Source organism: Equus asinus, chromosome 27, assembly GCF_041296235.1.
Source record: "Equus asinus isolate D_3611 breed Donkey chromosome 27, EquAss-T2T_v2, whole genome shotgun sequence".
Taxonomy (NCBI): domain Eukaryota; kingdom Metazoa; phylum Chordata; class Mammalia; order Perissodactyla; family Equidae; genus Equus; species Equus asinus.
The window spans coordinates 7738492-7762316 of record NC_091816.1 but is presented as its reverse complement, the minus strand read 5'-3'; the positions used below and the strand labels follow the sequence as shown (position 1 = coordinate 7762316).

The 23825-nt window shown below is 37.9% G+C and overlaps 1 protein-coding gene across 1 annotated transcript in view; it reads left to right on the top strand.

The window, feature by feature from the left end:
- The window catches only part of KCNU1 (potassium calcium-activated channel subfamily U member 1), a 150098-nt gene that overhangs the window by 8450 nt on the left and 117823 nt on the right, over positions 1-23825 (top strand). The window contains 8 exon segments of the mRNA XM_070499718.1: positions 10125-10186; positions 11276-11366; positions 12552-12663; positions 13605-13680; positions 14921-14996; positions 20400-20570; positions 21477-21568; positions 23173-23283. Of these exon segments, the coding sequence (XP_070355819.1) occupies positions 10125-10186; positions 11276-11366; positions 12552-12663; positions 13605-13680; positions 14921-14996; positions 20400-20570; positions 21477-21568; positions 23173-23283 (791 nt within the window).

The following is a 23825-nucleotide window of genomic DNA, read 5'->3' as shown; positions in this document are numbered from 1 at the left end:
AAGAAAGAAACTTAAACAGAGCAAATATCTGGAAGAAATAAAGATGTTGTCAAAGGCCTATATCATAACCACCACCACCCCTCTTCCCCTACCTTCTGTGGGAGACCTAGCGGATTTCAAATTCTAGTCAACCAGATCTTCAAGGAGTGGGTATCTCTAATTCCAATTAAACGGTTCCAGGGCATAGAAAAGAAAAGAAGCATCCGATTTTCTTTCTCAATGAAGGCACAGTGTCTATAGCAAAACCCCCAAGGATAGCAAATTTAAAAAGTTTATAAGCTAATGTCCTTGATACTTTGGGGGAGAATACATGGTCAACCAACCAGTGGAAGAAGAAGAAGAAAAAGAAGGAGGAGGAAGAGGAGTGGAAGGTGAAAAAAAGTGAAATAGAAGAAGGAGGAAAAGAAAAAGAAGGAAAATAAGAAGGAAGAGGAAAATTCCAATAGTTGAAGGGAAAGAAAATATTTTCTTCAAGACAGGATACTGTCTGGGGCCGGCCCCAGGGCCAAGTGGTTAAGTTCTCCTGCTCTGCTTCGGTGGCCCAGGGTTCGGATCCTGGGCATGGACATGGCACCACTCATTAGGCCATGTTGAGGCAGCGTCTCACATGCCACAACTAGAAGGACCCACAACTAAAATATACAACTACGTACTGGGGGGATTTGGAGAGGAAAAAAGAAGGAAAAGAAAGAAAAGGAAGATTGGCAACAGTTGTTAGCTCAGGTGCCAATCTTTAAAAAAAAATAAAGGATACTGTCTAAAGATCCTTCTAGAGATCAGAGCATGGCAAAGTATTGATCAACTCTATGAGCTTGTTGTTTGAGTTATCATAAGGTATGTTTTTATAACCACCTGTGGGAAATTTTCTTCTGAATTTAGTTCCAAATATAGTCCTATTCCTAAGCAATCTATTCCTTTCCTTGGTGGGGAGGGGTGTTAATTGTGTAATTGACATGTTCTTCTGTTGCTCTGATGGCTAGAAGGTTAGAACCAAAACCATGCCTTATCTTTAGTAAGTGTATCTATTTTTAGCATCATTCTGGGCACTATTGTATGTCCATATTTTATTTTTCTGGCTTCTTTGGCTTCTATTTTTTCAGGTAACCTAGCATTTTATATCTTTGTATTCTGCCTTAAATCCTTCCTGTAAATGCATAATCTTTTCTGTGACTATGTAATCCTTTCTGTAAATAAATAAACCCTTAGCAAGAGCAACTGTTGTCATTCTTAGCATACAGAACAACTAAATGACCAAATGAAGCATGCAATTCATTTGGAAATGAGAAAGAAAATTTGAAAAATGATGCTGGGAAAACTGACTAAATAAAAATTTATTTTGCTGTGTTTTCCCAATGAAATGCTACTTCTAAGGGGGAAAAATATAAAACATGCTGGAAAAGATCAGTCTCATACTTCATACTTTATATCCATTGTTTATACTTAAAAAAATAGGATTTAAAAACCTTTTCCACTGGCTAGAGATGAATTGTATTCTCATCTTTTTTTTTTCATTTCCTTTCATTATTTCTTATTTTATAATTAAAACACCACCAAACATCAGAAACTTATTTCGGTATAGAGTATGAGGCTCTGCTTTAGTTTAGGGATCTTTATCATGTGAATAAAGAAAATATTGGTGGGAAATATTCACACTGATTATTTGAGAATGATTAGATTCTTTGTCCTTTTATGCACATGGTGCAATGTTCAAAAAGTATCAAAGGGTACGTAGTAAAAAGTTAGTTTCTTCCTTCCCCCATCCCCAATCACTGCTATGAGTTTCTTCCTTCAAACTCCTAGGTTCTCAGCAAGGTTGTCAGATAAATTTTCTTTGGGTGTTTAAGAGACTTGAGACAACTCTTCTCCCCCCATAAGTTGTATCCATAAAATTTAAATTCTGAAATAAATCTTATTATTCCCCTTGGGAGTTCTTTGTGGAGAGCAGTGAAGCGGTTAATGGAGCCAGTGGAGGTAAAATTAGATCTAAATTCAGCTTGGTCCACTGATCTTGTGTCTTCAAATTGGGATACACCCCCAGGGACAGCTGAGGGGGAAGGAAGGTGTTCCAACAGACTTCCGAGGGGCCGGCAGTCGCCATCAGTCCTTCAGCGTTGTAGGCACTATTTCCTAAAACGGACCTACCTGAGGACTCCTCATGCCAGTTCCCCTTTCCCACCACCTTTTACAACACATTTTACTTCCTTTTAATAAATGATGAATCTAACTCATAGATAAAACGTAAAATATACAAGGATGAAAAATACTATGTATAGCTGGTTTATTTCAATGAATAAAAGAGTTAATATATGAAAATGAGTTAACATATTTTAATAATTATAGGAGTTAATAAATAAAACATATATGCCTAGCATATAATAAGTATATATAGATATTAACTATTATTAATATTTTTGTAAGCAGAATACACATGCTTATATTTATAAAGATAGAAAAATGACTAAAATTGATGCTGAACTTTCTTTCTAGAAATAAATAATATACATAAATACATACGTTAATTGAAAAAATAGATGAATTTCTATACAATTTGACTTTTTATGTTTGATAATTATCAGAATTGGTAATATAGTTTATTGCTTTAATCAAATGCATCTTAACAACAACTGTAATGATAATTCAAGCCAGAAGAAATTTTTTTAATTAATATTTAGAGACAGGTGTCAGAAAATTTAGATTCTCTTTTAATTCTTTCGCCTATCTTAAGATTTCCAACCTATTTCTCCTTTTCTCCATTTGATTATGATTTCTTAGAGGCGTTAAGCAGTAACTACTGAAGCAACATGACAATATATGTTATAAACAGGATAATCCATAAGCCCACGTTTTTGCCAGTTGTCCTGGTGTAACTGTTAATAGAGTCTCTTTCATTCTTAACAGTTTGTGAATTTGGACAATTAATAACATCGCTGCCTTAGTTTTAGATGAAAAGTTTTGTTTTTCAAAGCCACAGGACATTCTCCAAGGAGAAGGAGCCACCAGAGAGAACATACCTTTGAAGGTCTCGACTGCTCCATAGATTAAAATCTGCCTTTGGCTAGAAAGAACTCTTTTTTCTCTATATATTCCTAATTCACATCACTCCCCTCTCCTGATGGACTATGTCCCTCCCTTTTGGTCTCATTGAAGCTTGCTGAAGATTTATATATATCATTAGCTTTGCGATATACATATATGTATGTATGATTAATATTTTTTTATCCTTCTTAATTTCAGCATCCTGTTTTTTCCCATTTATTTTGTTTAATTTCTTCTCTTTTTTCCTTCCAATCAGTTTCAATGAATGGTAGTATTATATCACATGATATCTCACCAGCTGAGGGTGAGAATTTTCTAACAAACCTTTTCAGATTCTAAAACTGCTTTTTTCATGTCATCCAAAGGTCTTCCCCAAACTTGGGGAAGAGTTGACTGGATGGACCCTGAGTTTATTGGGAAAAATCCCCAAATTGACGTTTCCCACTTTGCAAGGAGCTGGGCAGGAACAGCTGAGTTCTAGCCTCCAAAGGAAGAAGCAGTAACGATACAACAATAAACATGTGCTCCTCCTTGCGAAACTTTCCCTTAAAAATAAACATCCTTAACCCAGAGGTTAGTTTTTCAATGTGGCAGCGGCTCACATTGTGACTTGTGGCAGAGGGCCCCCGTCTCCTCCTGGAGATTTGACCCTCCCTCTCCCAGCAGCTGTAGGGAGCCAGGTTGCGGTCAGCCTCTGCCGTCCTGTGAGCGTCATTCATGCTTCCTCTTGATCACCTGCCCTGGCTGTGGAAAGCCGCCACAGCTCCTGAGACAGCGCCTCAGCACCACCATCCGCCGGTGCTGCTTCTCCTGGCATTCAGTCATCATCTACTTCAAGGCCAGGAAACAGCCGCATGAGTCGGCTAGTGGCACAGGGATCTGGTACAAATGGTCAGCCTTGAGGATGGGTCCCAGCCCCACGACAGGCTCATAGTACCGCAGTGCTCAGTGGAAGGTGGTGTAGGAGCAATGTTCCATGGTTGCTTGTTGTTCAGCAGAAGCAGCATAGTGCTTCCCCAACTGCTTCTTTTTCACAGCTTCCTCAGACTGTGTCATGAGGTTTCTGGCCAGTACGAGCTAACAGATGTTGCAATCTTTCTTTTTTTCTTCTTCTCCCCAAAGCCTATCTATGTAGGTCTTTCTAATTCTGCTATGTGGGACGTCTCCTCAGCACGGCCTGATGAGCTGTGCTATGTCCAGGCACAGGATCCAAATCAGCAAAACCCTGGGCTGCGGAAGCGGAGCCCCCAAACGTAATCACTCATGGGGCCGGCCATTACTTTCTTTCCTCCTAAATCATCATGTTGGTCAATTTGCTGATCAGTGGGTCTCCAAACACAGTTTACTCTCATCGCTCAGGCAGCTTCGATGAGCTGATTCTTCCAGATCTCCAGCTCATAGTCCCTCCTCATTCGTCTCTGCCAACAGCTTGCAGTCAGATTGGTTGTCAATCTGGAGATCCCCGCATTCGGAACCCTAGCATACCCCTTCGCCCGGCTTATTCAGGAGGCCGCAGGACAGCATTGCGCACGCCCAGTGCCAGGTCTCGTCTCATCACCTGCGCAGCCCTCCCTGTGGATGCGTCTCATCTTCCTAGATTCTTCAGTTGAATTCTACTTATAAGAATTTTCTTCTCAGAGTACTTGTTTGGCCATATCTCATAGACTTTGGCAAATAATGTTATTTTTATTAACGCTTATTTCATTTTAAATTGTCTTAAGTTTTAATTTTGATTTCTTGTTTGATTCATGATCTCTCGAGAGGAATGTTGTATGCTTTTATTTTCTTGGAGATAGAGTGGCTATCTTTTCTACTTTGGTAAAATTTATGGTTCAAGAATATCATTGCCTTTATGATTTCAGGTTTATGGAATTCATGCAGAAACTGTTGTCCTGTACATGATCAATTTTTTTTTTTTACTGCTTAATGTACTTTTGAGAGAATATGTACTATCTGCCTGATATATAAGCACTATTAATTATGTTTCGTGTACTTTCCATGTCCTTAATTATTTCTTGACTGATTGAAACGAGCCTGTCAAAAAATCCCGTTTATTATTTTATAGTTTTATTGAATATCTCGCCCTTCCAACATATTTTGAATTAAACATTTTATATAACATCAATTAATGGATAAAGTTACTCATTATATTTTCTTGGTTGATTGTGCCTTTTACCAATATGAAGTATCCATTTTTGTCACATTTAGTGATGGATTTGTGTGTGTGTGGGGGGGGGTGGTTACTGGAATATTTTAGAATACAATATTAGCATGTAACATAACATTGCTTTCATTCTATTCATACTTGATTGGGATGTCTTTGCTCCAGTTCTCTTTCAATCTTTCTGTCTTATTTCCTCTTAAGTATGTCTCTTGTAAATAGCATGTAACTGGCTTTTGATCTTTTATTGACTTAAGAATATATTTATTTGTTAATTTACCAGGAGAATTTTATTACTCTCCTTTATGGTGATCTGTTTTATTGGTTTTTATAGTATTTAGAGATTACATTTGCTGCATAAATGGAATATCTAAATATCAGTGGCTTAAAAACAAATGGGTGGTCTGTTAGTAAAGAAAGGAAGAATGGGTGTTGGATATATAACTAAGAGCTCTGTTATGGTCTTAATTCCTTATCTTACTGGAGAGCCAGAATTGCATGGTGATTGTGGATTTTAAGAGATGTGGACTCAAATGTTGGCCCCTCCACTGTCTAGTGTGTGATCTTGGGCAAGCTAATTTTTAGATTCATTCATATAATGCGAATAAGGTCTTTTAAAGTATGGTAGGGAGAATTATATGGTAGTACGTGCAACCCATTCAGGGCACTGACCATTGGCTGGTATTTCCATTTCTTATTTGTTGCTTTTTATAACTTTTATTTTCTTCCATCTTTGGACTTGGAAAATTCCATTTTTGATAGAATATCATAGGCATATTAGGTAAATCAAATGCGGAACAAACTGTCCATTCTCTGTCTTTCCATGTATCTCTGCAGGTTTTATATCTAAATCTTCCTCTCACGTGAGACCTTGGGCATGTTTTTCCTCCACACTCCCCACCCCCATCCCCGACTCCTTCCTTCCAGAAATTGTTGAGCTAATCTGAACATTCAGCTCCAGATTGCTATTGTGGTTTTTGTTTGTTTTTAGCAGTATACATCTGGCAAGCTTTTCTTCTTAATATTTGCATTAAAGTTAAAATTACATTAATTTTACCAGTTTCATTAGGCACCACTTTTTCTTAAATAACATATTTTGTCTTTTTTTTGTCTTGAGTACTTTTCATATTCATTTGCAAGCGAAGTGTGAGTGGTAAACTTTCTGAATCCTTGAATGTCCAGAAATGTTTTTTTACTCGCTCTCATAAGTGAGCAACAATTTGGTTGGGTGTAGAATGCTTGGTTTGCAATCCTTTTTTCCTAAAATCTCTATAAATGCTGTTCCAATGTCTTCCAGCACTTAAGGCTACTTCCTAGATACTAAGCTATTATCTCTCAGCTCCAGACCCACCCTCTCTCCTCTGCTTTGTGATGGGAGGTCAGGCCTCAGCATTACAAGTCTCTTTTGTCAGCTCACTGATGCTTATAGGTGGGCTCTGCCAACAGCGGGTACAGAAGGAGACAGGACGCCTAAGAGAGGGGAAGGCAACAGCTCCTCTGTGTTTTGCTTTTTTTGTTCAGTCTCACTTAATCAATGGATTTTCACTCTGGTAGCAGTACTTAGTTCTTGTTTCCAGTTTTTTTCCCTACATTGCCAGATCAGGCTCACAGCATCACCTCGGAGGAACCATTACCAGCCAAACTGGGACCCCTCCCCCCAGGTCTCAGTCCCAACTCCAAAGAGCACCTCTTTTAAGATGCTAAATATTGGTTATCCCAACCTCTTTTTGTGGATCTCCCAGCCAGCCCTGGGAGTGCAGCTTCTCTCGCATCTCCTACTTTGTGTTACGACCATATCCTCCTTCTGCCTTTCCAATCCACCAATGCTATTTAACAGATTTTTAGAGTCTCGTTAGGAAAACTAATTGTAATTTTTAAAAGTTTAATTATGTATTCTATGTTAACTCTTTCACTGGAGGTCATTTTCTCTGTCTGATCCTCCTGTTTTCTTACACTTCTCATATAATTGGCAATTTTCTATTGTCTGCTAGTAGTCATAAATGAAGGCTTAGAGTATTGACTGGTCTCCTGTTAACAGCGTTGGCCGCTGCTTGTATTCTGAAGACTCCCATAACTACCCACCAACTGAACAGGGAGTTTTAAGCCCCACTGTGGGAATAAAACTGTTGATTTACTGTATGTTTTCCCACAAAGACAAACATGGGGGATAATGCTGAGGCCAGCACCTCTGCAAACAGACTCTTTCTGGATGAGGTCTCAAATTCTTCAGTTTATTTTTCTCTGACTGCTTTCCAAGGTGCTTCTGAGGAAAGAAAGGCTGCTGCTAGCTGAGAGGTTCCTCCTCAGCCACTGCTTGGCCTCAGAGTGTCTCCGCTAGGCCCCTCTGGCTTTGTGGCTCCATCTTCGATCTATAGTTCAGGTGGAGGACTTTCTCATCCTCCCAAACAGATAGCACTTCCAGGTTTGCCTCCCAACCTAAGAGAAAGTTACAGATCCTCTGAGAATTATCTCCCATTTCCCCCTGACTCACTGAAGAGTGTTCACAAGATTTTAGCTTCCAGTGCCTTCTTTTGGTTTGGTATACGTTTTGCTATTTGTTACGCATTATTTTTAGATAATATTCTTTAGGTTTGTGGCATGAAGTTGGTATTGTTCTTAGTTTCACTATACCTAAAATTTTCTCCTTTTTTTGTTAATTTCTTTGATTTAGTGAATTGTAAATATATGGCCTGCCATCATCTTTCAGAAGTCTGTCAATATATGATTTATAGTTGAAGAATCACTTATGAGATTTAGTAAGAGAAAAAAATATATAATCATATGTAAAGTGAAGAGAAAAGATTTCATGAAAACTATTTCTTAATAATTATCAGTATGCAGGTATATATAATCTCCAAATATCCATTTCCAACACTTTTCGTGAGCTTTGGAATTCATTTCTAGCTAAATATCTCCATGAAACCCGCGAACTTAGTAATATCTCTATTGACGCTTAATTTGGTTATTAAAATGGAACTTCTAGTAAGAGCTAAGACTCCAAGAAAATAGATGCAACAACTCCCAACTTTGAGTTAGCTGCAACACTGCCACTTACAAAGCAACTGGAAGAAAACCAGTTGCAGCTGTCAGCTTCATATGTAAATTAGGGCAAGTTGGAAACAGAAGAGGATTTTTGGAAGAAGCTCTGCTGTGGCAGAGATGTGGGAGTATTTTCCTCTCATGTCAACCCTAACGAAAGAGGCTTAAGAGGGACCACTCAGAAATTTCAGTTTACACTTTTGGAACTTTGGAGACACAGGACTGACATCCGGCTCATTTGTGATAAGGGAATGTCACGCTGGCTGCCCTATGCCAGAGAAGTTGCCACACTGAAGATAATCTGTCCTTCCAGTATTTGTTGGGGCAGAGAATGCTTGAGCTGTTCCATGGGCCAGATATGGGTCACGTGTGAGAGTCTTCTCATCTGCTCAAGTAGGCATGTCGGGGGGTAACAGTTCCAGCAGAATATGGGAGTGTGAAGTATACTGGGAGAAGAGTTGTGAGCAACCAGTGAGAGAATATGCTTTCACCCAATTCAAGGGAGCCACTAGCAACTAAATATTTTCAAGACTGCAACCCTCTGCCCCTTTCCCTTGCATTTCTGATCCCCTTTGCTTGCTCTACTTTATTTTCCTAGCGTGTGTCTTCTAACATACTATATACATTAGATACTAATCATCTTTACTTAATATCTAGACTGTATGTTCCATAAAGGCAAGGATCTTTGTATATGTCGTTTACGGATGTATCCCAGTCACCAGAATAAGATTTGGGTCATGGTAGTTACTAAAGAAATGTTTTTTGAATTTGAATATGCATTGAATTAGGATCACCAAAGAGCAATGAAACAACCCATGGAAGTAAACACTAAACATCTCCCGTGCCCAGAGAGCCCCAGGGTGAGAGCATGGTGATCTAACGCCACTCACGTCCAATGTTTCCTCCTCTGACCTCCCCTTTCTGTTCACTCCCCAACACTCACCTTCAATTCTGGGGATGTCTGAGGTAGGCTAGTCAGTGGGCAACTAGGAGTAAAAACCCAAAAAGGGTTGATAGAGAAGAAACCGACCCATTTCCCAATATAAGTAGCCTGCCCAAAGAATATCTGAGCTGGAAGGGAGTAAAGCTTTAATTATAAATAAAATTCAGAGTTTTATTTTAAGTATTATTAGTGTTACACTGGACTTTCTAACATATTGAAAAAAACAAGTGGTTTGGAAACTAGAAATAACTGGAGGAATGTTCACTTACCTAAAGTTGACCCTGAAAATGTCATGGAGGCTATGAAAGATTACCTCCAAATGCATCGAGGGTTTTGAACGGATAGATTTCTGACTACATTCCACAAGGTCTGCTCATTTTGCACACCAGATGCATTGGCACATTAAAAGCACTCATTGTCTTTTCCTCACTTATAGTACTTGCCCTCTTGTCAAAATTCTGACCATCCTTTAGATGGACAAGTTTGAGACTGTTTCTTCTACTTTATCATGGGCAGTTCAAGTCCAGAGTCCATCCAATAGCCCTCATTTTCTAGCATGTGACAGAGTATATAACACGTATTAAACTCTTTATTAATGCTTGATGAGGGAAGGAATGAATAAATGGTAGGACTTCTTGAGAACAGAAAGATTTACAAGCAGCAGAAAGAACAAACTGTTTATTCTGAAGTGTGTGAGGGTTAAAATTAGTTGAGTAAAATGGATGAGTACATGTTCATTTATTGAATACCCAGTAAAGGTCCAGTCCATTTTTCTTGAATGAATGAATGAATGATAACATAAATGAATGTGGGAAAAAATCGCTACACATAATATAGGCAAGATAAAAAGAGAAAGCACAATTTTGTTCATTTGTTTATTTAGTGTTCCTGCGAAAAAACTGGATTTGTACTTTTGTCCCTGTTTTCTTTCTTTTTTTTTTTCAGGTGATCCTTGTCTTTGTCCTGAGCATCGGGTCTCTTATAATCTATTTCATCAACTCTACTGAGTGAGTAAAATCCCCAGCCACCCTGGTCTGTTATAGCAGTAGGTTGCTAGCTAATTTGGAATTTTCTCTCAGGAATAATGCTTAATGTACTTTACAACATACTCAAGCTCAGAAAATGGATAAGTGTTTAGTTCTTCCCAGAAAGCACTAAACCCAACTCCCAAAAGAAATGCATGGGTTTCCCCTGCATCCTATATCCCCTATATCCTTCACTGCTAGGGCCTGAGGAGCTGGAGTGCTCTACTCTAGACTCTCTGGGACTGCAAACCTCCAGCTCCTCCCTTGCACCACTTATGATGGCTTTGGATGCCTTTGCATTCTTTAGGTGTTGAAGCAGAAGTTCTGTAGTTATTTCAGGGTTTCTCAACAACTTTCAAACAACTTTGGATGGCCTTGAGAAAGGAAAATGCTAGACCTTACCTGGGATAAAGGAGCAAATTATTGTCTGCCCTTCTCTGAAGGCATTCCCTTCTTCTATCCCAAAGTTGGAACAGTTTCTTGGACACAACCGGATCTAATCTGAACTCCATACTGATTCTCTGGGAACTAGGCTGGACTTCCAGCTGAAGTAAAACTAGGATTGCAGGGCCGCAAAAGGCAGGCAGCTTTAGAAATCCTAGGGAAACTAGTAATATTTGCTTTGTGAATTCCTTACCAATATTTTAGGAAATTTTCTTTGAATTTGGTTTGGATCAGTCCATTTGACTCTAGAGTAGCTCTATATCAGAAGGGTACAGAAGCCAAAGTGTCCTGGCTAGGTAGATGTTCTTACAAACTAACAAGAGCTACGTAATCTCTATGCCTCTGAATCCCCACTGTTAAAACGGAAATAGAACCAACAAACTCCATGAAAGGAATAGCAGATTATTTTTGTTATTTTCAGCTCCATGCACAGTCCAGTGGCTTTGTTCATGCATACCTCTACTCCCAAGAGAAAAGTCATTTCCTTGAGATGTGAACTTAAGTGTCTGGATTGGACATACATGATGAATAGATAGAAAATTGCCTACCTTTTCCTTTTATTTGGTCCTATATAGACACAGCTTTTAAAATGTACATCTTTATAAATTGTCCTTGTTTCTTTTCCAGCCCTGTTAGAAGCTGTTCTTCATACCAAGACAAAACCATCCCTATTGATTTGACTTTCAATGCTTTCTTTAGTTTCTATTTTGGGTTGAGAGTAAGTACCTATCGAAAGTAATAGTAAACAGATGAACACAACAGATGCAGCATAAAGAGACTTATGTGTGCCTTAGTTATACAATCTGCCTATGTTTTCAGGCTCTAAAGCTAGAGGGCCAGTGCCATAAATTGTTAAATGTATAATGAGACGTAAAAACTCTCTCATCTATACTTGAAACTATAAACCAGGTCAAGAATTCCAACACAAATGAAAATGATTCCTTTTTTAAATATCATCCCCCTGTCGTATTGTCCTCCTTATTGCCTGTCCACCTACCACTGAGAAAACTTTGCTAATAATCACAAGCTAGCAGAACCTGAATAACAAGCCTCTGAAAATGTCATTGGCTTCACTTATGGCATATGTGCCATATAACTATATAAAATACTTTTGTGTCTTTACTTTTGTTATACTCATTTATTAATGTTTCTCTCGTTCCACAAGCATTTATTGAGGACCCATACCAGATCTAGATTTCAATGTATTTATCCATCCCATGTTTGTGGGAGACTATATACATATACATACCTATATACATATGTGTATATAGGTATGTATAAAAGATATGTCATATATATGTATATATGCAATTTGTATTTCTGGGACCTTCCTTCAAAACTTACTCCAACCACGCTGACCATCAGAATCTTCTTTTTAGAGCAGGCTCTCCCTTCTGGAAATGCTTGCTTTCTTAATTTAAATAGGGAAGCTTATAAATGAAGGCCTTGACTGACCAAGCTTCTAGACAGCTGTACATTTTCCATTGAAGAGCATCCCAAATCGTGCACCTTCACTGTGCACAAATGGGAGTTTTATCTGTGTAATTATATGTAACAGAAAGCTCTAGGAGCAGCAGGAAAGTCAAAGTGTTTATTCTTAAATGTGAGAGTTAAGATCTAGTAAGTAAAATGGGTCCATGTTCATTTATGGAACACCCACTAAAGGTGCAATCTCTAAATCTATATAAATATGTATGTATCTATATATCTATATAAATATATTCATCTATTTAGTTATATAAATATGTGTGTGTGTGTGCATTTCTATATATGTATGTATATAATAGAATGAGATCAGAGCTTCAGTTGCTGAATGAAATGTAGCTGAATAAAGCCAACCTTGTGTTCATTTTGAAATTCTTGAGATTAACGTAATTTGGGGTCTTTTGTTTCCATTTCATAGTTTCTGGCAGCTGATGACAAGGTCAAGTTCTGGTGGCAGATGAATTCGATTGTAGACATCTTTACCATCCCACCAACCTTTATTTCTTATTATTTGAAGAGTAATTGGCTAGGTAAGTGTATTGTGGGAATCAGGAGCAATACCTAAAAGGACCCACAACATTCATTCATAAGGATCCCTCATTTTCCTTTAAAGCCTAAATGCCATTTAAAAAAATTCCTCACCATGATTCTATGGTTTTATAATATATTCCAGAACCCATTGTTTTTATCTCACTCCCTCACAATATCCCTGATTCACAGTGGATGTCAGTGGTTGTTTATTGTTTATGGACTGGCTCGTCCACAGCCAGAGAGTCAAGGCCCCAACATCTCACCCCACCACAGCCCTTTATGCTGGGCTCCCACACGCACTGGGAGGATGGAAGTCTCCTTTGGTTTTTGAAAGCTACAAATTATCATATCTAGATATGCTGTGACATGTCAGAGGTTTATTTAGTTGTTTCCTTTGTCTTTAAGGTGGATGAATTGATAGCACATGGGCATTATGCGGTTTTATCAGTTTTTATGTAATTTTTCGTTATTATTATCTCTATATTCCTTGCTATCATTGTTATCAAACTACATAAAGTAAAACATCATGCAAATAGTGAGGAGCATATCATAGAGATTCCAGAGGCAGGAGTTTAAGTGGTTTGTGTATAATTTGGTCTCTATTCTAAAGAAGAGTTGAATAGAGTAAAATGTGAGTTGTGCTTATTTTATACTTTATATTAGCGCAACAACACTGTGAGCAGGTACCGTATTAATTCCCACTTTACAGACGGGAACTAGAGAAGTTAAGGGGATTGTTGTGAGGACAATGTCTATTAAGGGTCAGGGCCAGGATTTCAACTCGAGCCCATGCTCCTAAACCTATGACATTATAATATACATATATGCGAGCGTTTCAGGGAGAGAAAGAATGTAAGCAGACCCAGTTGTGTTATAATTCAGACAGCTCCCTCAGTGACCCTCTTCTTTTGGCAGCTTTCTCCTTTCCATTGCTTTGTAGGTTTAAGGTTCTTAAGAGCATTGCGGCTGCTGGAACTTCCTCAAATCTTACAAATTCTGCGAGCAACCAGGACCAGGTAAATGCCAGCCCTGCCTCAGGTACTACTCACTTACTGGTTTGGATTAGGAGATTAAAATATGAACTGAGCCTTCAACTCAACTCATTTCCCATCGGAATCTCAGTGCAAAAATTGTGAACTCCCTTAGCTGCCAAGATAGTATTTTCTCACTTTCTCCCGTTAAATATTAACATCATGCACTGGCTAAGACGTTTATAATTATTTTAAATATTTTGTTTCTTTGTTTTATAGAGCTAAAATGTGTAAGTCAATCTAGACTTTAGTTCTGCCCCTCCTCCACTCAAATGAAAAATCAAAGTAATGCAGAGGCTTTATTTTTACACGTTTCCTATGTGAATCATGTCTTTCCTGTCTAGGAATATAAGACAGTTCCTTTGAGCGTGAGTGTTGCCCAGTAGCAGCAGTGAACTATTGCTTACAGAAATAGACCACCTAAATGTCTCAAAAAGAAAAAAAACCCACCTTTGAACATCAACACTTCTAGTTTTTAACCAGTTTGGTCTTATGTTACCACACAAAATCTCCATGCCTCTACAGTCGCATTAGAAGGATCAGATATGACAAGCCAGGTGGATTCCACTGCTAAGTGTTTATCATGGTGGAGCAGAGTATGGACCCCAGTCAGGATCAGAAAGGCCTGTTGTGTGTCACAGGTGGCCCTGCCTGAAAACCACAGAGATTTCAGCTAACTTCTAGGACTTGACTTAGGAGACAGGAGCTTGTCTGATCCTCTTCATCCAAAGATCCTGCTATGAGTTTAGCCATAGGAGACGACATTTCTGCTATGTACTCAAAATTTTATTTTGCAAGTCACCTCTCTGGATTCCTGGGACACTGTATTTTGTACCATTACTTTAGGCAATGTAGCAATCTATTACATTTATTTTATGGTGATGCACATGTAATATATTTTTAAAAGCAGTATATCAGGCTAGTGGCTATCATAGCAAAATATTTTTGAACATGTGTGTGTGACTGGGAGTATTTTAGAGCTGTGCATCTCAAACCCTGATGACTCATACACAGTATGAGTCAAGGAGAGGATCTTGTAACAATGCAGACCTATAGTACAGGGGTGGGGCCTGGGACTCTGCATTTCTAATAGGCTCCCAGGTAATCATATCATTGCTTCTGGTCCATGAACCACACTTTGAGTAACAAGATTTTAGAGGATGAAGTAGTTGTGCTGTTCTGGAACCTGTCAGAACCCAACAGGTCTTTGTCTTTCTTCCTCCAGCAATTCAGTGAAGTTTTCCAAGCTGTTAGCCATAGTTCTCAGTACCTGGTTCACCGCTGCAGGATTCATTCACCTGGTAGGCATCTCAGCAGACTCTCTCATGTTACTGGTCAGCAGGAGCATCTTTTCTTTCTTTCTTTTTTGTTTTATTTGAGGCAGTAAATTTTCTTTTTTTTAAACTGAGATATAATTGACATACCACATTGTATTAGTTTCAGGAGTACAACATGCTTTGATATTTGTATATATTGCAAAATGATTGCCATAATAAGTCGAGTTAATGTCTGTCATCATACACAGTTACAAAAATTTTTTCCTTATGATGAGAACTTTTAAGATTTACTCTCTTAGCAGCTTTCAAATATGCAATACTGTGGTCCTCCCTTATCTGCAATTTCTCTTTCCACAGTTTCAATTACCCACAGTAAACCCCAGTCTAAAATATTAAGTGGAAAATTCCAGAAATAAACAATTCATAAGGTTTAAATTGCATGCCATTCTGAGTGGCGTGATGAAATCTCACATCATCCTACTCCGTCTCGCTGTTGACGTGAATCATCCCTTTGTCCAGCTGATCCAAGCTGTATACACTACCCACCCTTTAGTCACTTGGCAGCTGTCTCTGTTAGCAGATGACTGTCACGGTATCGCAGTGCTTGTGTTCAAGTAACCTTTATTTTACTTAACAATGGTCCCAAAGTACAGGAGTAGTGATGCTGGCAATTTGGATATGCCAAAGAGAAGCCATAAAGTGCTTCCTTAAAGTGAAAATGTGAAAGTTCTTGACTTGTTAAGGTAAGGGAAAAAATCGTTTGCTGAGGTTGCTAAGGTCTATGGTAATTTTTATTACAGTGTATTGTTCTATTATTAGTTATTGTTGTTAATCTCTTACTTTGCCTAATTTATAAATTAAACTTTATCATAGGTATGTATGTATAGGAAAACATCTTTTCTTTAAAAAATAGAGGTAAACCTTCCGAGATCCTGTCTCCATCACTGTAACCAGTGTGAGGTTTATCCTTTTATTTGCCTTTTCTGGATTTTCTCCACCACCATATTTCTCACAAGTATGTATCTCCCACACTCAAGGTATCTATGTTCCTTCTTTCATTTTTCAAAACTTACTCCTAGGAAAGAATCTAATATGCTTACCCTTCAAAGGTGTCAGCAATAGGTAGAATTTATCACTATATCTCCATAGATGTTCCAGCAGTAAAAAAAAAAAGAGTCAAAGAAATGACTCCAATGAGAGAATTTGACACTTATAAAAGCCAGAGAGTTGGGAGGAGTTGCCAAGTTGCAAAGGGAAGCTTTCTTGGTTCTCCTGAAAGTAATCTGTATACGTAGCTGCTTCCTTTTCCCACAAGAAAGGCTAGTTTTTATCCCACATAATCAGCAAAATAATAAATGAATTTCAACAATAGGAAAGAAATTCTTGGACTTTATTGCTTGAGGACAGTTGAGGAATAGTCATTAGAAAATTCAGAAATTGAAGTGCAATGTTAAAAGCCTGCAGAGGCCTTTGAGAAAAGCAAAACAAAATAATACAGTAGAAGTCTTTTTCACTTGAGTCTTTCTCCGAAAATCAATTAAAACAGTAACAAGGAAAAACCAAAAAAACTTATCATCTTCAATTCACCAAGAAAAATGTAAACACCAAATGCAAACTGTGATATGAACAATCCTTCAAGAAATCTGAAACCAGCCACATCCTTCCTCAGGACTCAATCAGGAGAGAGATTTCTCTGAAAAGCAGTGTCACAGCAATCAAGACAGATCCCTGTATCTGAGGATTGGACCTAGGGGCATGGGCCTGCAATGGAAGGAGAATCATCAGTGTCCCTGTAGGGACCCATTGGCCATCACATAATGGCAGGCAAGGGAATGCTAAAGGAGAAACCATGGTAACAGGACTTTCTTGCCTTCAATAGCAGTTCCAATGAGGGGCTCTTGGGCTGAATGTGGCCTATAGGCTTATTTAACTTGATCTACATATGTTTATATTTTGGTTGGTTTTGCCTGGTAACTTTTGAGGGGAGCTCACAAAAAAACCATGTTTCTGGACTCTGGGAAATTACATGATTCTAGCAACACATTCTCCCAAGGCCACTAACAGTCTTAGTTGAAGACCAGCTGCTTCCTGTAAATAGCATGGGCTTCTAGGTTGGACACAGTCTCTGCCAGGCTCCCTTGAATCATTAAAGTCTTTTGCTCAACCCTGTTAGCAGGTGAACATGTGCCCTTGCTCAGCATCCAGTCACCCAGGTGAGGAGACTTCCAATGAGGATGCACGCAGAGAAAGGAGAAGCAACTAGCTGACTTCTGACTTAAGGGGATCCACTGTGAGTCACATCAACATCTGGAATGTTAAAAACATAGAAAAGCTATATCTCAGAGCAAAGAAAATAGCAGATTTTCTAGAAAGAATATTTGAAATGACAAACCAAAACAAAAACTGTGATTGTCCCAACTCACTCACTTCCCATACTCACTCTGTCCTTTGGCTAAAAGTTGATACCATTCAAAGGTGAATGTTTACCAGAAAGTAATCAATATGGTTCCTATGCTTAAATTCTGCCAAAAATAACAAGGAGGTGTAGTGGAGAGCAGAGAGACATCAGTATAACAACAGTTACATAATATGTTATCAGAACAACAATTACAAAATAACTTGCCCAAGGAAACAAAGGAAAAGTTAAGAAAAAGCCCTCCATATTTGAGAAAAAAATACAAACAAAAGGTTGTAAAAAACTGAATGTGATAATTGAGACAAAATATATAAAGTTTTAAATAAAAGATTATTAAACAGTGGCAGGAGTTGAAAAATGGGCTGAAAGATACCACAGAAAAAGAAGAGGAAGAAAAAATATTACAGAGCTGAAAACTATGTTAGAGGAAAACAAAATTTAATAAATGTGACAAAAATGTGCTCAGAAACATAGTGGACAGGATTGAGGCAAAAACACTAACATGGAAAAGAACGATCCTCAAATGATTGTAGAGAGGAAACATGAAAGATGGGTCATGTTGATTCAACCTACTATGAAATGAGTGATCCTGAAGAGGAGGACACAGTAAATGGCACCAGAAAAGTGTTTTAAAATAAAGTCTCAAATCTGTGGATTAAAGGGTATACTGTATCCCAGGAAAAATAACCCTAAATTATTTATTTTAATCATATTTTGGGGCAGTTACTGACCTTCAAGGATAAGGGGAAAATCCAAGAAGAACAAAGTAAGGTCAATATGAGGGGAGGAAAAAATGAAACTAGCCTCAGATTTCTTGGCAACGTCAATCAGTACCAGGAGACGATTGAGTAGTGTCCACAAAGTTTGTGCAGAAGTGTAACCTATCCTGTTATTTTAAGCATGAAAGAGGAAAGAGCACCTATGAGCCCTTATAAAAATGGGGCCGGCCAAGTGGTGTAGTGGTTAAGTTCGTGTGCCCCACTTCAGCAGCCCAGGTTTGGAGCTGGGGCGTGAACCTAACACCACTCATCAAGCCATGCTGTGGTGGCATCCCACATAAAATAGAGGAAGACTGCCACAGGTGTTAGCTCAGCAGCAATCTTCCTCACCAAGAAAAAATAGTATCTTAATGAGAATATCCAGCCACATAGGAGATGAATCAAAACTAAGAACTCAGGAATCGGGAAACCATGATAAAAAGTAGTGGTGGTGATTACTGAATGAGTTTAAAATAGAACAAAGATGTAACCAAGGGAATTATGGTTGCAGACTGGAGCACCCATGTACAATGGAAAAATAATATAATTAATACAAATGAGGGGGAGGTAAGAGGACATGGCAGGGTGTCCTTATATCCTCCTCCATGGCATATCTTATCTAAAGTTGAAGCATGAAGTTTGAAAACATAAAATTTCAGTTTTGAAATATGGAGTTAAAAATAGATAATAATTTAATATTTTAACATCAGCCCATAACCCTTTATCTTAACTTTAACTTCTTTCCCATCTGGGGCTGATGAGTTGTTGCTAACATGGTTGAGGAAGAGCAGACTGAGCAAGCAGACCAGAAGGAGGCTGCCAGCTCTTAGAAAGGTGCTGGGGGATGGGGAAGGATTTGAAAGACCAAAGTAATACTCCCAAAAAGAGTGAATTAAACCTTAAAGCGTTGTTTAACTTACTCTGAGGGAGATTTCCAGGTTTAAATAAATTTAGTTTTAGTTTGTACATCATCTTGTGCAAGAATTTGATTGAATCCCTGTGCTAAGATGTTGTAAAAGAAACTACAGGGTTTTAGTTTAAAGGAAGCTGCTCCAAGCAACTCATGTACACCTTAAAAAAAAAAAAAAAAAGAATGATTTAAGTCTGTGTGATTTAAACTTGGTTTTCTTATAGTTCACTAGTCTCAGAAAATAGTAAAGTCTCCAGAAGTTGGTGGAAGCAGGTTAGCAGACTTTGCAACAAAATCCTCTACCAGCCACGGGAGTTATATATAGACAAACAATCTCGTTCTTATTTTGGAGTAGGGTATTCTAGAATGCCACACTCTTAAGCTACTCATCAAATTTAAGAAAGGGTCAGGACTTGGCACACCACTTTTAAAAATTGATCAAATACTCGAGCATACTCCATTATTTCTAATTTCCATTCTAATTCCTAACAACAAAACAAAAAAACTACTTTCCCCAGGCATCTCTAGAATTTTATCATGTTTATGCTAGATAGGAATGGAAAACATCTAGGGAATATGTGAGGTATTTGGGAAAAAAGTCTCCAAATGGAAGAACAAAGGAAAACTGTATACATTATTGATAATTATTATATGTTATATAGAATATATATTCTATATTTATACGTTTATATATACTATAAATATAAAGTTTTATAACTTATATAAGTTATTCTGTTTATTTAACGTAGAAAAGATGATCTGATAAATTTAGTTTCCTTAAAATGTGAAGACTTGGGGGAAAATCAGAGGAAAATATTTTTCAGAGTTTTTTAATTCCTGAGAGGATTTTTGGGGAGAGGTGGGGAAATAACTTGGAAAACTTGTTTGTTTGCTCTTCCTTAGACACTAGCATTCATGTGCTTAAACTCACTAAAATGAAGGGCCCATTTAAGTGCTTCTTTCCTTAATGACAATCCTGATCTGGTGAAAAATAAGAATGAATAATAATTGCTCAATCTGAGAGCCTTTGGAGTCTCATGGCTTCAGGATACAATGATGTGCCCACATGAAAAGAGATATGGGCAGCCACCCCTATGGAGCATTCCCAATGTGGGCTCAAGCTACATGCCCCCTCAGGTTTCACCAATAATCACAATGATGGAAAACAAGACTTTACTGTCACTACCCACAATTTGCGAACCCTTCACAACAGCCTGAGAATCATTTAATATTGCATTTGGATTGAGTTAAGGTGAAATTAATCCAATGTTTTGCCTATTCTTTGTAAAGTTTCCCTTGGATTCCATTCAGAGATCTTTCCTTAGTCTTTTCTCTTTGGACAGGTGGAAAATTCTGGTGATCCCTGGCTCAAAGGTAGAAATTCACAGAACATATCCTATTTTGAGTCCATTTACCTGGTCATGGCAACGACGTCAACTGTTGGCTTCGGAGATGTGGTAGCCAAGACAGCCCTAGGACGGACCTTCATCATGTTCTTCACCCTGGGGAGTTTGGTGAAGAATATTTTTAATATCTTTGAATATAACTACGTAAACCAAAAACATTTGGTTTATAGTGAGAAATAAAGCAATAGAGGTTTGAGAGGGAATGTTGCATTGATTTAGAGCAGGTCTCAAATGAAAATGAAAAGTTCCTGGGATCCCAAATTTTCCAGACTGCATCCCCTGGAGCACATGATGTAATCACTTGGTTGCCAGGGATGAAGCATGGTAGACATAGGAGAGCAGAGTTTCCCTGTGAGCAACGGTATCTTCCTTCATCGTTTGCCCATCAAATTAAAGTCATTCTTCCAAAGAGGAAGGGTATTTGAGATTTGATCTAAAGAATGTTCTTTCCAGCTCAAATGAGTAAGTGCTCTCTAGACTTCATTTTACTTCAGGTAAGTGAACATCTGTGCTTGATTCAGGAGTGTGTCACAGACAAAGGAAGCCACCTCTTCCTTTAGTGACTTTAATTTCAATTCCTTAAAATCCATGACAGAGTTCTGAACTCTCTGCCTTCCTGATATTCCCCTGTCCACAACTGCTACATCTCCTCATTTCAGTCTTTTTCCCCTAACCCCATAAGCTTTATTTTCCCAAGGACTCAAAGAATATAAAATCAAAGAGTCAGAAGGGCAGTTAGAGGTGACGAAGAGAAAAACTGGCCAGGGAGGTCGCCTTACTGCTTGTCCTTGCTTTCATCATTTTGAATGCTCAAAAGTATTTTACTAAATTTTAGCCAAATCCAAAGGCTGAAGTAAGGAGGAGAAATGGTCTCCCTTTTAAAAATACAGTTCACAGTCGTGCTCCACCTAGATGAGAGAAAGTTTTACATACCTTCTTTCTCCTTTATAATCTCAGAAATTTGGGGCGTCCTTGAAAATAATGAGACCTAATTTTATTTTCTGATCATTTTAGATACTATTTGCAAACTATGTCCCTGAAATGGTGGAACTCTTTGCTAACAAGAGGAAATATACCAGTTCCTATGAAGTGCTCAAGGGGAAGAAGTAAGTGGCTTTCAAGCATAATTTCTACAGTTTAGGATATTCTACTAGTCACTCCAAACACCTGTTGTCTGGCCTGGGTGAATATATCGGCAAGGTGTTTCATTCACCATAGAGGGCCGTGCTACAATGAATACGATAAGATGATGATTGCTCCTTGGTACAAACTACTATACAGATGCTTGTAAGAGCACTAAGTCAACAAAAATGACAGATAATGTCATTCACTGTGAGATATTATTGATTGTGGTAATATTTCTACATTCCTTATCACTGTTCTCTTATATCCATTACTAACTGTCATATTCATTTTCATCATGTGGTTAACTTATGGCTAACTTTGCATAGTGGACCAAATTAAAGCTCTGGTTCAAACTTAAAATAACTCACCTCGGTTGTCTTAGCCAAAACTTTCTTAAACTATATGGGGCTCATTCATGGGCAGAGGTTTGCTAGAGTGTGGAGCAACTTCATACTTTTCTCCAATACCTCGTGGATCTCCTGTTTTGGCCACGGCACGGTCATTTGTTCCCAGGGTGAACTGGAGTTGGAGTCGTTTTCACACTGCTTCTCATTGGATATATGTTACCTCAGTTTCCGTTATGCTTTTTTATCCCGAAGAAGAAAAGAATGAATTGGAGATCTTAAATTTGGAGTGATTCTTTTTTACTTAGTCTCTATCTACTGAAGAGGAAAGAGGCACAATGGAAATAAACTCCTTGGAGTGGTCACCTAATGCAGTTGGTTGAAAACAAAGATTGACCTAGGAGTATGATGAGGAAAACAAAAAGAAAAAATAATGAAACAAATGCAAAACAAACATTAAAACCAGTGAAATAAACTAGATAAGCCAAAGTCTGACCCAATTCATCTCAGAAAAGGGATATAGGACACATGCTAAATCAGCCAACAAGGTCTGGAAAATTTAAGGTTAACTTAGGTTAAAATTTTGCTTTGTTTCCTTAAATGACTAATGGGGAGAAAAATAGCTTCTTTATATATATTAAGCCTAAGGAAATTGACAGCTATTTTTCACCATAAAAGCTCCATGCATAGATTTTTGCACCAGTCCTAGATGTCTCTCCATTGGACTCATTTTGCTGTGGCTACTAGATAATTTTAGATGTGGAAGATAAACCAAAATAACCTAGAATCTAGTGCTACCACAGCCACAGTATTTGACTATGGGAAAATCAGTGAACCATTTCAAGCCCCAGTTGTTCCTCAGTGAAGAAAGACCATATGAGCCAATCAGGAATCAAGTGGAAAATGAAGTGAAATAATACGTGTTCAAGTCCATCACAAGTTATAAATAACTGTGAAGAATCTAGCAAATACGGTAATTATTGTTGCATTCCTGAAGAGCTATGTGTAATTAAAATGTGTGGATTCATACCCTATATGAGATGAACTAGGGACTAGAGAAATCTGGTGTTTCTTTTTTATATTGGAGATGCAGTCCTTAGTGTTTGTATTTTTAAAATCTATGTGATCCAAATACCAAATTTACTTAAAACTAATTTTAAGCTAATAATCCATCACTAAATCTAGACAGGAAGATACTTCTTTTCCTCAGATGATCCACCTCATGTGTTCTTGCTACCTAGGTTCATCGTGGTATGTGGAAATATAACTGTTGACAGTGTGACTGCTTTCCTGAGGAACTTTCTCCGCCATAAGTCAGGGGAAATCAACACCGAGATTGTTTTTCTGGGAGAGTAAGTGTATCTGTATGGCTCATGGGCTCTAAATTAATGCTTGAAATATGTCTGAGTACTTTTAACGAAAGGAAATTACCCTTGTTATATCCACAGAAAAATTAGGAAACAATAATAGGCAAAAACAAAAGAAAAAGAAATCTCATGACCAGAGTTAACTTCTGAAAATATTTTGGGATGGATCTTGCTGGATGTCTTTCTGTATAGGTACTAATATTATTTAAGTGATTCTCTATCATTTCGGTTATTCTATACTTATCATTTTAATGACCAGAATTTTGTGCACATGTCTAGTGCACTTCATAATTATTATTGTAACTGTTCTTCTAATTATTATTCTTCCAATTCTCAGAATTGGAAATGTGAAGTTCAAATAGATGCAGATTGTTTTTCATGATCTTTTTGTTCTATGCAGTTTACCTTCCAGCAAGCAGAGTCCAAGTCAAATATTTTGTAAACGAGTGGGAAATGCATATTGGGTACAAACAGATTTTTAAGTGGGCAAAATGATTCCTAATTGTTTTATTTTATAATTTTGATTC